The sequence below is a fragment of the Buceros rhinoceros genome, unplaced genomic scaffold (genome assembly GCF_000710305.1).
Source record: "Buceros rhinoceros silvestris isolate BGI_N320 unplaced genomic scaffold, ASM71030v1 scaffold9713, whole genome shotgun sequence".
NCBI classification, from domain to species: domain Eukaryota; kingdom Metazoa; phylum Chordata; class Aves; order Bucerotiformes; family Bucerotidae; genus Buceros; species Buceros rhinoceros.
In genome coordinates this window covers 63,661-77,166 of record NW_010403074.1, presented here as the reverse complement: position 1 = coordinate 77,166, position 13,506 = coordinate 63,661, and the positions used below count along the sequence as shown (strand labels likewise).

The window sequence follows — 13,506 nt, the reverse complement described above, 5'->3', positions numbered from 1 at the left end:
TCCGCGTCCCCGCAGCTGCTGACGCACTGCTGGTTGGCCGAGGGAGGGTGGGCAGCACAGCGATGCTGCCAGCTCGGGCGTGGCTGATTGGCTGTGATTGTGCTCGCTCTCCTCGGTGCAGCGTGTTCCTACCCCAAGGAACAGCCCTCCAGGAGAAAAGCACAGCTCGGTGCTACTGATTCCTCGCTTGCCAAAGCAGTTCAGCTACTTCCCCAGCAGACCCAGTGGCTTGTATCAGTTTCCAGGATACGAGGCTCTGCTTTTCCAAGGCCTCCATGTCTCTCTTAGCCTGTTCATGACTCAGACTGTTCATATTCATCAGTGAGTGGAAGCTCCGGGTGCCTGTCGGTAGTGCTGTACCTCCAGGGTAGTCCAGGATAAGCCCGTTCCGCCAACACTGCGGAAGGGCCAGCAGCAATGCCGGGCCTCTTACAACATCCCCAGATGAGGTGAGTGAGGTGAAATCGCAGAAAACAGGGATAAATCACAGACGAATCATAGAACACAGAGCTAAAGAGGACCTTGGGAATTCACCTCCTGATTGAGGGCACCTCTGCCTGCACCATTGCTGTGCAGGTTCTTGCTCGGGCTGTTCCTCTCCAGTGTGGAGGTTCCGCAGCCATTCTGTGCCCATTCCTTGTTCTCCTGATGCCTCACTTGATTTTTTAGTACTGTAGTTACAGCCAGTGCTTCTTTGTTCTAAAACTGAATATTGACTCTTCATACCTACCCTCTAAGTGTGTAAAGTCTGACAGCGGGATGGTTTTGTGGCTCCTCAGTCTTCAGGACTAAACCCGTATTTCCTCTGAGTCACTTCTTCTGGATTTTTGATCTTTCTTGTTCTTCCCTCAACTGACTCACTGCCGTGTGCGTCCCACTGGAGCTGCCGTGGCTGAACTGAACACAACGTTCAGATAAGTAGAAATCTGTTGGGTTTTTTTGTCTTAGAGTTTTCCTCTTGCTGCGCCCCTTCCTTAGAAAAACGAGACTCAGGTTTGGCTGGAACTCCTACACCTGGTTTAGCACCAGTGTCAAATCAGCTTTTCATTCTTCATTGTACAACTATTTCTGCTGAAATGTGGAACTTTGCAAGTGTCCTCACTCCCAGTTGTTAACGTTGTGGGTTCTCACGCTCTGCAGCTGTGATTGGCTGAGGATTATTGTACTGCTTGGTTCAAACTCCTGGTGAAAGCATCCGGGAGTATTTTGGAGAACTCTTTGGGTCTGAGAAAGGGCCTCAGGGCAGTTTTACAGCACAGTGCCTGTTTCATCTAGTCCAGGGGAAAACTGCTGAAACTTCATTCCTAATTACCAGTCGTGATTATGAAAGGTCTTCTGACGGTCTTCATCTTCTGATGTTCAGATTTCAGACAGGCTGCTGATCTCCCTTTATTGTAGCGTTAGCGCTGCTCTAAACTGGTTTTTCAAACGTTCCAGTTCAAGTGGGTCTTTGTCGTGTCCTCTGCAGCGAGCTCCAGACGTGTTGTGACTTCCTGAGCTGACTGGGATCCCCTTTGAGTTCTCTCCTTGGCAAGTGATGAGGCTTGGTGGACAGAATGTACCTCTCCTTCTGGAAGGGCTACTTAAAAAATAATATGTATTAGTGGTATAAGAATACAATTTTACCTTGAAAAACTAAGGTGGGCCTTTATGATGCTTATTAATTGCTTTTGCCCCTGTAATCGAGTTAGAGGTGGGATAGCAAGGGCTAGCAATGGAGAGGAAGAAAGGAGTGGATTTCCAAACCCGCGATGACGAGCGCACATACGTTGAAGAGACTTGCAGCCACCCGTTGCAGCCTGGTGCTGGTTGTTACACACCACGGTGGCCTAGAAGGAAGTTGCCTTTAACCTCATAGAAGCAAAAATAAACATCACAAACAGTTTGGCGGGACCATATATGGGGCTTGTCCGGTGGGGAGGCTGCCTGGCAGCGAAGGGTGTGCAACCCTGCAGGACCCACCTGACCATCCTGCCAGCTCGGGGCAGGACCACGTGGGCTGCACTGGGTGGGGTAAAGCCACCAGTCCCTGGTCAACGTTCTCAGCCACCCTCAAGGCCAAGGTGGTGTGGAAAGAGGAACTCGCATGCTGGTGGCTTGTGTTTGTCTTGTGGAAGGTGTGGTGCTTGTGGTGGTGGACTGGGCTGGAAGGTGGCTGGGCTTTGTGGTGTTCAGGCATTTCCATCGCTCAGGCACATTACTACAGGCTTTCGCAGCCTCCGCTCAGCACGGTGTAGATGTCCTGGAGCAATCCGCGCTGCTTTGACGTGCTGATCGTGAAAAAGCCGTATCTGACAATCAGAGCAATGAACTACACTGTTTGTTATCTCTGTTCTGGAGCCTGTTTTGCTACTGTCAAAGTCTGTAGGGAAGGGGGAGGTGGAACTGGTTCTGATGAGTAGCAAAGGAACTCGGATGAGTAACACATGGATGCTGTAGCAGATGTCACAGCGTGCCAGGGGGAGCGTGTCCTGTGCCACTCCCGTCGTTCCTCTTCTAACCTTGTAGCTCCTGTTAAGCAGCCAAAGCTCCTTCAGATGCCTGGGGTGGGCTGACACCACTGTGTTTTCACTAGGAAACAGTTGTGTCTTCACAGGCTTTTTGCTTTGAGTGAAAGGTGGTTTGGTTTGTCCCCGTAGGAGCCCTATTACGTCCGCTGCATCAAGCCCAACGATAAGAAGTCCCCGCAGCTTTTTGATGAGGAGCGATGCAGGCATCAGGTTGAATACCTTGGCCTTCTGGAGAACGTGAGAGTCCGCCGAGCAGGCTTTGCCTACCGCCAAACGTACGAGAAGTTTCTTCACAGGTAAGAAGGGTGCTGGGAAGTGGCTCTGATCAGCTCGGGCGCTGGAGTGAGGTCTGTGATCTGCTTGTCTCCCCTGGAGTGAAGGGTGAGTCTGGGCTCAGGATCCTCGCTCTCGAGCAGCGAGCGGTTGGTGTAGTATCTGCTGTTGGGGATGATAAAGCCTGAGTCTAACAGGGACTCTTTGTGGCAGCGGATGTGTTCAGAGCCGTGGATGTGGTGCTCAGGCTCAACTTCTTTTCTGCTAGAAGTCATTTGCTGGATTGCTCCCTGCAGCAGAACCGTGTAATGAAGTTCTTCCCCAGAGCACAACCCTAAAACCAGAGCTAATTAACTGCTGTTTTCTCTCGAACGTGGTGTAATTGCTGCAGCGAGAGAGATGGACACTGTGTGTCTTGGGAAGTGCTCGATGGCACCCAGCGACATGACGTGTGTGCGGGAGGAAATCTCCGGACTTCAACCGCCAGGCTCTGAGAAGGGATGGGAACGTGACCCCGTTAACATGGGGCTCTGGTGCTTCTTGCCTTCTCAATTCCTACCAGACCTGTGACAAATGAAATGGTTTAGGTTGAAATTTGTCTCAAGGCTTCAGTAAATTAACGTGGGCACTGAGAACTCAACCTCTTGCTGATGAGCCAGTGAATTGATTGTGACTTTGGGTTACTGAATCAGGTGAGAAAAAGGCCGTGAGCGTAGAAATAAACGAGGCTGTTCAAGCAGAGTGGGATGTGCTGCGATAGAAGGGGCTGCCGAAAGAGGAGGCTGATCTCTGGGGAGATTTGCCTCGATATTTCACATACCTGAAGTGGAACGGAAGGGTCTGAGGTGCCACAGCCTACAGCGCGGTATCCTGAAACGCAGTGCGTGGTTAGAGCGAGCCCTCGGCCTTACCTGTGGAATTCACCACAATTTACTCTTCAGGTTGCTGTAATTACTGTTAATTTTAACAGCTGCTTTGGTTTGAGTGAATGTTTGATGAGCTCCTGTAAGCATCAGACCAGAAGTGGTGCTGGCAGCCAGTAAACCCAATTAGCTCATGGCATGCGGTGCGATTTCCAGGCTGTCGTGACGTCCTCGGCCGGACCCTGCAGCGGGGTTAAACATCTGCTGTGTGAGCTGTCGGACATGGGCTTTGCACGTCGCTGTTTTGCTCCAAGTCCAGACCACGCCAACTTGTCTAAATTTTAAAAAAATTATAATCGTCTGGCCTGGATATTGGTTTTATTTTTCCCAGAATTCTTTGTTCCTTGTCTTTGAGTGGGATGTGTATTAGGGTCTGCAGAGCAAGTCTTGGGAGGAGCGGCTGAGGTAGCTGGGAGTGTTTAGTCCGGAGAAGAGGAGGCTCAGCGGAGACCTCATCACTCTCCAAACTGCCTGACAGGGGGTTGGAGCGAGATGGGGGTCGGTCTCTTCTCCCATGTAGCAAGTGACAGGACAAGTGGAAACAGCCTCAAGTTGCGCCAGGGCAGGCTGAGGTTGGATATTAGGAGAAATTTCTTTACAGAGAGGGTGGTCAAGCACTGGCCCCAGCTGCCCAGGGCAGTGGTGGAGTCCCCATCCCTGGAGGGGTTTCCCAGCCGTGTGGAGGTGCTGCTGAGGGACAGGGGTCGGGAGGGATCTGGCGGTGCTGGGGAACCGCGGGGCGGCGGTGCTGGGGAACAGGGGGAGTCGAGGAGCTGAAAGGGCTTTTCCAACCAGATAATTCTGTGATTACAGCGGTGGGGTATGACCCACGTGTTGTTTTGAGTGGTTTTTGAACATGGATCACAAGGAATTTCTGTTCCGTTCTATTTAAAAGGCTTATTGGGAGCCCGGGGACATGTGAGAGCCTCCAGGCCCTTCACCCTGGCCTCTTACACTGCACATGGGCCTCATTCTACCGTAGACCTAGAGTAACCCAGCAGGGGCCACGTGGGGACGTCACTTTGCCATCTGTCTGCTTGCACTTGCAAAAGAGATGATAAAGGTTGAGTCCCCCAAGCAGATGTTTAACTCTCATACAGGAACTTTCAGGTTTTCTGGGCCCAAAGCAGGTCCCTGTGTTGCGTTTTGCTGAGGGCACAGGTGATACGTGTAGGGTATCTCTGCATGTATGTGTGTCTATAGATAGAAGAGTGCATGTACACCTGTTTTCTTACATACATGTATGTGCCTCTGGGTAGAAAAGCATATAAAAAATAACTTCCCTTCCTGTAGGAGAGTTTGTTGCTATTTACCCTAAACCACTGTAAGGTAGTTGATGTATCTGCCCATAGGAAATGAAGTGAAGCAGTTCAGACCATTAATAAATGTCTTTTTCAAGCCTGAACTGAAGAAAACTTTTCTTTGAGCTGGGTGCAAACCCATCTGCCCTCACCGATGAGTACAACAGAAGATATCCGTATTTTCTCATCGGACCAAGAGATGTTGGTAACCACATCTTCCAGGCGTGTGAAAGGCGTGTCAGGACCGTGGCCTCGAGCAGATGCGCTACATTCTTTTGTTTGCATCTAGAGCTTCGGACCGAACAGCAGCGGGTTGGGTTTCAGCGAGGGGTATGCGGTCGGGGCGGGGGGAAGATCGGCGCCTGCGAGCGTAACCCAACCCCTCGCCTATTTCCAGGCAGCGTTAAACACGGTGTGTAAATGATACTGCGATAGCGGCGAGCCCCCCAGTGGGAGAGAAGGGAGTGATCCGGCTTCGTGGGCAGACCCAACGGTCTTCATTAAAGCTTCAGAATGTCATGGCTCGCAAAAATCGTGGCTCTTAGGAGAGTTAGGCGGGGAATTGTGAGCTCTGGTTACATCCTCGTGCACGGCGGGTGTTTCTGTAGCTCAGCACGGAGAAGAGGAAGGAGGAACAGAGGTGGTGTAGAAATGGGTGTTGAATGTCTAAGTGACCCTGACAGCTGTCAGGATCTCCAGGCAGGAGAGGGGAAGGGTTGCGGTGGCGGGGAGCAGATTTATTTTGGGTTCTGCCTCACTGGAAGTAGCAGCAAGGTTGGGGGTGTGACGTGCTCCGTGCTGCGGGAACAGAGCTTGAGGCACTGCACTGCGCGTGCATGGGAGGGACGAAAGGACCAGGGCTGCCACCATGGAGCAGATTTATTTTGGGTTCTGCCTCACTGGAAGTAGCAGCAAGGTTGGGGGTGTGACGTGCTCCATGCTGCGGGAACAGAGCTTGAGGCACTGCACCGCGCGTGCATGAGAGGGACGAAAGGACCAGGGCTGCCACCACGATCCTCCTGCTCACGAGGTCCCTTTGCCTCGGGGTGTCTTTGAATACCAGAGCCCTGGTTTTGTGTGAAGGAGGAAGAGAATTTGTCATCTCTTGGGGGCATGTTTTCAGCTCTCTGACATTTTACCCCCTGTTGTAACAACGCCTGGGTTTGCACTGCCACGCTGCTTCTCCCTGGTTTTTTTTCCTAATGTAAATGTCCCAAGGTGGAAGATTTTCTCAGTGAATTAATTATTGCAGGAACGTTTTCCTGATGAGAATAGGAAAGAGAAACCAGTGTAAAATATTTGTGTCCCGTGGTATGGGCGTTTGAGGGAAGGAACACTTTTGCCAGCCGAGTAGAAATGCAGAATCCTGTGTGGTGAGTCCAAGGAGGTTCGTTAATGCTATCAGTAAGGTCCCTGCTCCGTGTGCTGTCACCCTCACGTGGCTGCTGCTCCCTGCGTGGGCACAGCGCACAGCTCCATCCTCTCCCCTCTTCACCAGCGGGTTCAGAGAGGCTCGGCTGATGAATGAAGGCGGCGGCACGATGTGTTTCCGCTCAGGCTTATTTTAGCCTGTTTAGTACCTGCTGCAGCGCACCCGCTCCCCAGCAAGAAGGTTTATTGCTGCCTCCGTTTAATAGTAGCTGAAAATTCTAAATGTCTAAACCATTGAGATTGATGCTTGACTTGGATTGTGGGCTCTTAAACAGAGGAGTGGTGGAGGTTGCTGCGTGGTTCTTTTATTTGAAACATGAATGCGGGTGCTATTACTGCGAAAACGTCTGTTACGTTCTTGATTATGCCCATAAATCTCCTGCAGAAAATTCATTGTTGCCTTTTGCAAACAACTATTCACCTCACGAGCGCTTTGCGAGGCTGGTGAATCGCTCGGAGAGCTGAGCGACCCAGCGAGTGCTGTGCTTGATTTGTAGCTGTCTTGGGTCCAGCATTCTCTCTCTCTCAGGGTAAGAGCGGCTTGGAGGGGAAGGGCGGGAGGGAGACGCTGACCAGCAGTTATGGCCGTAGTGGCGTAGGCACAGGCTGTGGCAGTCGCTCCCTGCTGCTTTGGGAAAGGGCAGAATTTGTTAGGTACGGCAACCACAGTGGTGAATGAGAAAAATTCTTTGCAGAATTTTTAAATCTCGGTTTCCTGACAAAAGAATGATAGTTGGCAGAGCAGGAGCAAAGCAAAGCTTTTCTTCCTCACAAGCTGCTTACAAAGATTGATGAAATGCTATTCTAACAGTAAAAGTGCCCTACATATACTAAGGGTGTAGTAAGCAACTGGTTTTTAGGAGGCAATGGAAGTTGTTCCTCACCAAAAAAAAAAAAAAAAAAAGAGAAAAATTAACACGACGTTGAGAGTTTGACTAATGGAACTGCCAAATCTGCAGGAAGACAGTGGTGAGGTTTGTTGTGTCGCGTCAGTTCAGGCTGATCAAGTGAGCTCCTCACAGTACCTGTTTCTCAGCCTCTCACAAAATCATGCCTCTCATGTTAAAATTCCTTGGATTCTGAGGATCGTGATTCCTGCAGGTGTCTTGAGGTTCTCCTGTCTACAATCCGCGTTGCTGAAATTTAGATGATAATTATTTCTGTGACAAGTTGAAGGTTGGTTGGCCTTCCTGAGGACCTAGGTGACAAGTTGTTTGTGAATTGTGCCTTGTAATTCCAGGTACAAGATGATCTCCGAATTCACTTGGCCAAACCATGACCTCCCTTCAGACAAAGACGCTGTGAAGAAGCTCATAGAGTGTCACGGATTTCAGCACGACGTTGCTTATGGCAAGACCAAGATTTTCATCCGCACGCCTCGAACTCTGTTCACCTTGGAGGAGCTGCATGCCAAGATGCTTGTGAGGATTGTCCTCTTCCTACAGAAGGTAAAGCTCCAATTACGGTCTTAAACTCAGTTCAAGTTCCTTAAAACACCTTTGCTCCCTTTTCAGGCTCACTGGAAAAAGTGACAAGTCTGCACGAATTCTAGAGTGCTGCAGTTCAGCTCCTGCGTGATCTTTTTAAAGCTCTTCCCTGGTGCTCTCTGCAGGGCCGCCCCGGTCTGGGTGTGGTGTGCTGAGCTGAGGCTGTAGGACCTGTGAGACTGTTGGGTGCTGTTTAAAGAGCTTGCTCTTCACTCAGTGAAGATAGGCTCCCTGGGCACTTAGAGGAACTGTGTGGCTGAACGAGCGGCACACAGCGGGTGTGGAGGCAGGGTTACCTGGGTACAGGTTTATTGGTGGGTCCATAGCTGAGGGCACACTCCAGCTCCAGTGGTAAAACTCTTGGGGGTGCAGAACAGGAGTGGGAGGGGAAGGCAGGGAGAAGAGAGACAGGGAAAGCTTTCCCCAGAGGCCAGCTAGGAGGGGTGGGACAGGATTCCCAAAGGAGCATCCTCCCAGAGAGCCCTCTCCGCTGCCACCTGTGGTCCCCCTCAGCACGCTGGTCCAGTTATAGCTGCTGAGTTCTCACAGGACCTGGGTGCAATCCTGGTTGTGTTTTCTTGTGTTGGTGCTGCAGCGTACGGGCACTGGGGGCAGAGGCTTGTGTGTGTCAGTTTATAAAGCTTTGAGCATCCCTGTTATTGAGTTCCCTAATGTAAACCCCCAAACCCAGCCGAGGGGCGCAGAAAGGTGATGTGCACGCTGGGGCAGTCACTTCCCAGCAGAACCTGCGATCCCGTGCAGCGCTGGGGTTGGCAGGTACAAGCCGAAGAGAGTCACAGCACAAGAACCTGGGCGAACGCTGCCCCAGCAGCTTGGGTGAAAGGGGACAGAGGGCAAGGCAGAAAGCGAGACAGAAAATGGAAGGGTCAGTCCCCGAGGCGCTGCACGCACCTCTCTGTCCTCTCTCGACATGGGATTTGAGCTCGAGGATAAACAATTTCACATTCTGTGACCTCAGGGCAAACCCTTCTCAGACTTTGCTGACAAAGGTGATCTTCGGAGCTGTGGGAGTTTGCTGTGGCTTGGCTACCTCCTAAATCACCGCGGTGCTTTTTGGGGCCACCACAGCACAATAGAAGCTGGTTTTGTAACCTCAAAAGCAAAATACGCCGGAGGGGGAACCAACCAAGAGGTGGTTTTAGTACTTGCTGAAAACCGTTTGGTGTGAGCCTGATCTGTGCAGCGAAGAGCAACAGCCTCTGACTCGCACAGCGCAGGGGTGGTGGAGCTGACTTCATCCTGCCGGGCAGGGACTGTGGCTAGTTCAAGATTTGAGAAATGTGTTTCTTAGAGCCTGATATTTCCTTTGTCATCCTTGAAACTCGGGAGGAAAGAGAACATCTGAAACCCTCTAGAAACAGAAACCACTGACAGGTGGGTATACAAACCTGGCGGAGGAAAAGCCTGCTCTAAGCTGGGCAGCTCACGTAGGCTTGTACAAATGTTCTCATCCTGGTGGACTGAATAGCTTTTGGTGTTGAGCGAAGCCCAAAGGGCGGTTCTACCACCACAAGCTTTATCAGCTCTGTGGAACACTCACGTTTCTCGTGTTTACCATGTGTTTGATCTGATTTCCTTTCTGGAAAGCAAAACAGTTTGAGCAGTGTGGGAGGAGAAAGGGGCAAGTCCAGGGCTGCGGCTCTGGTGGTATTTGCTGTGCTGGATGGCACCGCTTGTCTCTGTGAGGAGCTGGTGCAGGTTTGTGTCTGTGGCTGTGATTAGTTTTTCTGGAAATGCAAAGCTCAGGCTGCAGGACCTGCCCGTTCCTGAGCTGTGTGGATCAGGGTTGTCTTTCCTTTTCTTAGCGGTGTTCTCTTGCCCTGCTGATGAGCTTCCCAGCAGCGTCCTTGGACTGCTTGTCCTCTCCTCCCAGGTCTCCCCCCGTTTCCAAAAGCTTATTCTGGCTTATTCTTCTGGGGTGAAGCGGGGCTGCTCTGTGGGTCCCTCTCGCACACCTCTGGCAGCATTTTCTGGATTATTGGTCACCTCCCACTCTGGTCGCTCTGGTTTCTTGGGAGGAGTTCCCCGCTCTGCAGCCACCTCTCTAAGCGTGTTGGTCTCCCTTGGTAGTTCACTGAATGGGTCAAGCCATTAATCTGGAGACTCTGTCTTCCCTTGGTGGTGTGAGGCAAACTAATGACTTCCTTGTTGAACAAAGCTGCAGGGGGGACACCCTGCTCCTCGGTGACCCCAGTGCTCCTGTTAACCCTCTGAGGAACTGAGGGGTGACCCTGTTTGGGAACAGAAAGGTGCAGTTGCTGAAGAATACTTTAAAAGCCATAGCCTGTCTGAGCTGTGGGAGCAGACGATGTCTTGGGGCAAGGTGAGCACTGAAACTCCTCCCTTGGATAAAATCCACCAGACACTGGGAGGCACAATTTTGACAGCAACGTGTCAGATTTTGTGAGTTTTCTGGCCTTTGTGTTAGATGGAAACTTCAGAATTAGTTCAGAATAGTCCAGGCTGTGACCTGGCTTGGGCTCAACAGCCTTGGAGGAGAGCAGGGCTAAAGCCTTTTCCTCCTGAAGGTAAGTACCTGGTCAGGAACTATGGCTGCTCTCTGGCTCCGTGAGGGATTTTGCTCTAGCGGTTTCGTGTGGCATCAGGCGAGTTGGGTTATGTATAGAATAACTACAGTGCTTTTGGGTGACAATCAGCCAAAGTGACAAAGGTTAAATTGCTGGTGAACGTTGTCCTGTGGCTCCACAAACCTCCTCTCCCTGGAGAGGAGAGGGCCTGACGCAAGTCCCCATGGAGGGGTCTTTCTCTCTGCTCAGAGTATTGAGATAGAAGAGATGACCCCACATGTGCTGTTATTTCGCTCAGAGAAATCTCTGGTGAGATTCTGATTTGCCTAACGAAAGATCTGTGGGGACAAGACCAGCTCCTTCTCCAGGCCTGGAGGTCCTGAAGACTTTAAGCAAACCGGATGGTCAGAGCTCCTTTTCTGTAGCTTCACCCAGCTGTGGTTCACCGTCCCTTGGTTGTACGTACTGGGTGTTCTTTATTCAGGCTCTGAAACGCTCGCAAAGTGCTGCAGAAGGAGCCGTTTGGAGTCCCAGAACCTGCCACCAAAGACAGGAACCACTAATGGATCAGTAAACGCTTACTGGAGAGCTCGGCAGCTCAAGAGCAGGAGCCGGGTCGTGCCTGCAGGTGTGGGCCTGGGCACCCTGTACGGTGCTAAATCAATCTGGAAAATGCCTGAATTTTTCTTCCGTTTTCTGTCGGTCTCTTGTTTTCCGGTCAGTCCTCAGCTCTGTGGGGGATCTCTCCTCTGTTCCGGCACCAGCCTCTTCTGCTGCCGGTAGCTGGGGCAGCTGGAGACCGGCAGTGCCAAAAAAGGAACAATCAGCCCAATGACAAACCAAATCAGAGCGATGATCTGCTGGGGCCCTCGCTGTGCTCTGCACACATTGAGGCAATTTCATCTGTGTCTTAATTTCGGTTCTCAACTCGCTTTCAATTGTTCATTAAAAACTGGCAGGAAAATTTAATTCCTGCTCCTTTTCCCTTCCTCGAGTTTGGCCTACGAGCATCAAAGGCTGAGTGGGCAAACTGGGAACGACGTCTGAAAGGAAAGAGAGAGGTTAGCTTGATTTTTGTAAAGTAATTGAGCCTTCTGCTGCATTTGGAGCTCCTCAAACCGGAGTGGAGGAAAAGGAAAAGACAACTGGAGATGAAATGTGGTGTTGTGACAATAGGCGCTTGTGTGATACAAGCTGAGGGGAAACCTCAGGCGTAGCCTTTCGAAGCAGCCGGTCGCGGGCTGGGGTCCAAAACCATTCTGCTTTGCGCAGGGAGGGTTTTACGTGAAGGAGGAGTCGGCGTTTAGCAGCGCGGTGGCGTGGTGGATTTAAATGTGCATCTTCCCCTCCAGTGACGGAGGTGAGGTGGTTCATTGCTCTCAGACACGTCACCAGACTTTCCCGAAGAGGTGCAGGGATTGTCTCAAGAGCTTCGGTGTGTGTCGTTAACACAACGCTGGTCCCTTTTTTTAATGACAATAAGAATTTGCTGCTTAAATTGAATTGAAACAGACTTCCAGTTTAAGCAGAAAATTTTAGGTTTTTCTTTTCCTGGATGTCTTCTCCATTAGATTTCCCTCCAACGCCCCTTTGTCGCTGTGAGATTCCAGGCTGTCGTTTTCCTTCAGACCAAAGCAAATCACTGAGCAGATGTGATGTGATGTGATTTAACCGTGGCAACTTGCTGGCTCCGGGAGAATTTAGCAAGTGAGAGCTGTGTCCGGTATTAGAAACCCCATATGGCAGCGGAGCCCGCGCCGGCGGCTGCAGCCCCAATGGTCATTTTAGAAGCAGCGGAGAACACCACTTCTTCTTAGGTGGTTTATGCATTCGGGTTTATTTACTAGACCTTTGGTCTTGGCTCTCTGTGATTGTCTTCACGGCTGCGAATGGGGCAGCTCTAACGGCAATAATAAAAATAAGAAAAAATTAAAAAACAAGCTGCCGTAAAACTCGGTTGCTTTTTCTGCCCTTGGAAACGTTCCCATGTAGTCATTAGCTTTGCGAAGCGGTGCTTTGTTCGAGGAAAAAAGCCCAGCCAGCAGCACGTGCGGCATGCAGAGATGATGTATCCTGTCAATATAATTTAGTGCACTATTTCAGTGTAATTTTATCGGGCTGGTACAGCTGCATATGGTAATCGCTTCACTAAATCTTTACGGCAGCAATTGTCCTTGCATCGCAGCCCAGCGCTTCCTCGGACAAAAATCTCTGGGCCCAGAAGCCCTCTTGGCGCAGGAGACCGGTGCAGCGGGAACAGAGGCAGCGCTGGCCCTGCTGCGTCCTCATGGCATGGCCGAGCGGCCACAGAGTGCCCAGCATCGGCATCCCAGCGCTCCGGGGAGAGCTGTGGCTCGCAGCAATCGCCATGGTAACGGTCCCCAACCCGCGGGGGAGCAGGAGGAGAGAGCCATGGCTGACTTGGCATCGTTTAATGATTCCCTTTCTGCTCCATCCCCGTGAGTCCTTGAAGCGCGGTGCATCGGGAAGCACGACCCGCAAAGGGAGGCTTTCACCTCAGGTCACCAGCGGGCGGTGGGAGTCGATGAGGGCTCCGGGTCGGTGACCCACAGAGAAGGTGAGGCAACGCGTTTGCCGCCTGGGCTCGAGGCATCTCCCTTCTTGGGGGAATGCGTTTGTGAAGTTTTGAGTAGAAGCGGAAATAGGCGGATAAATACATGTGGGTTTGTACTGTGAGCCGGGGTTTGGGCAGGGAGAAGCCGTGAGGCGCTGGAGCTCCTGCCGAAGGAGCAGCACGTGGGCGCTGTGCAGGACCAAGCGAGATGAAGAACCGCGTGTATCCCCTGTGCTGACAGTGCCGCTTGCCAGCATGGCCAAGCTGAGCCGGCGGCTTCTCCCCTGCTTCTTGCCTCCCTTGGCCCACTAACATCACTTGTCTGCATCCAGGGAACCTCAACTTCAAAAACCCCACCACCCACACCTCCAGAAAATAACAAAACAGCAAAACAACCTACCTCCTACCAACAAATAAGAAAAAAGAGGCTCTTCTCTGCCAGTCCAGCTCCCCAGCC

The 13,506-nt window shown here is 51.5% G+C and overlaps 1 protein-coding gene across 1 annotated transcript in view; it reads left to right on the top strand.

Moving 5' to 3' along the window:
* Window positions 1-13,506, top strand: part of MYO1D (myosin ID) — a 58,224-nt gene that overhangs the window by 20,937 nt on the left and 23,781 nt on the right. The window contains exons 11-12 of the mRNA XM_010132865.1: window positions 2,640-2,806; window positions 7,679-7,886. Of these exons, the coding sequence (XP_010131167.1) occupies window positions 2,640-2,806; window positions 7,679-7,886 (375 nt within the window). The remainder of the gene's footprint in view (window positions 1-2,639; window positions 2,807-7,678; window positions 7,887-13,506) is intronic.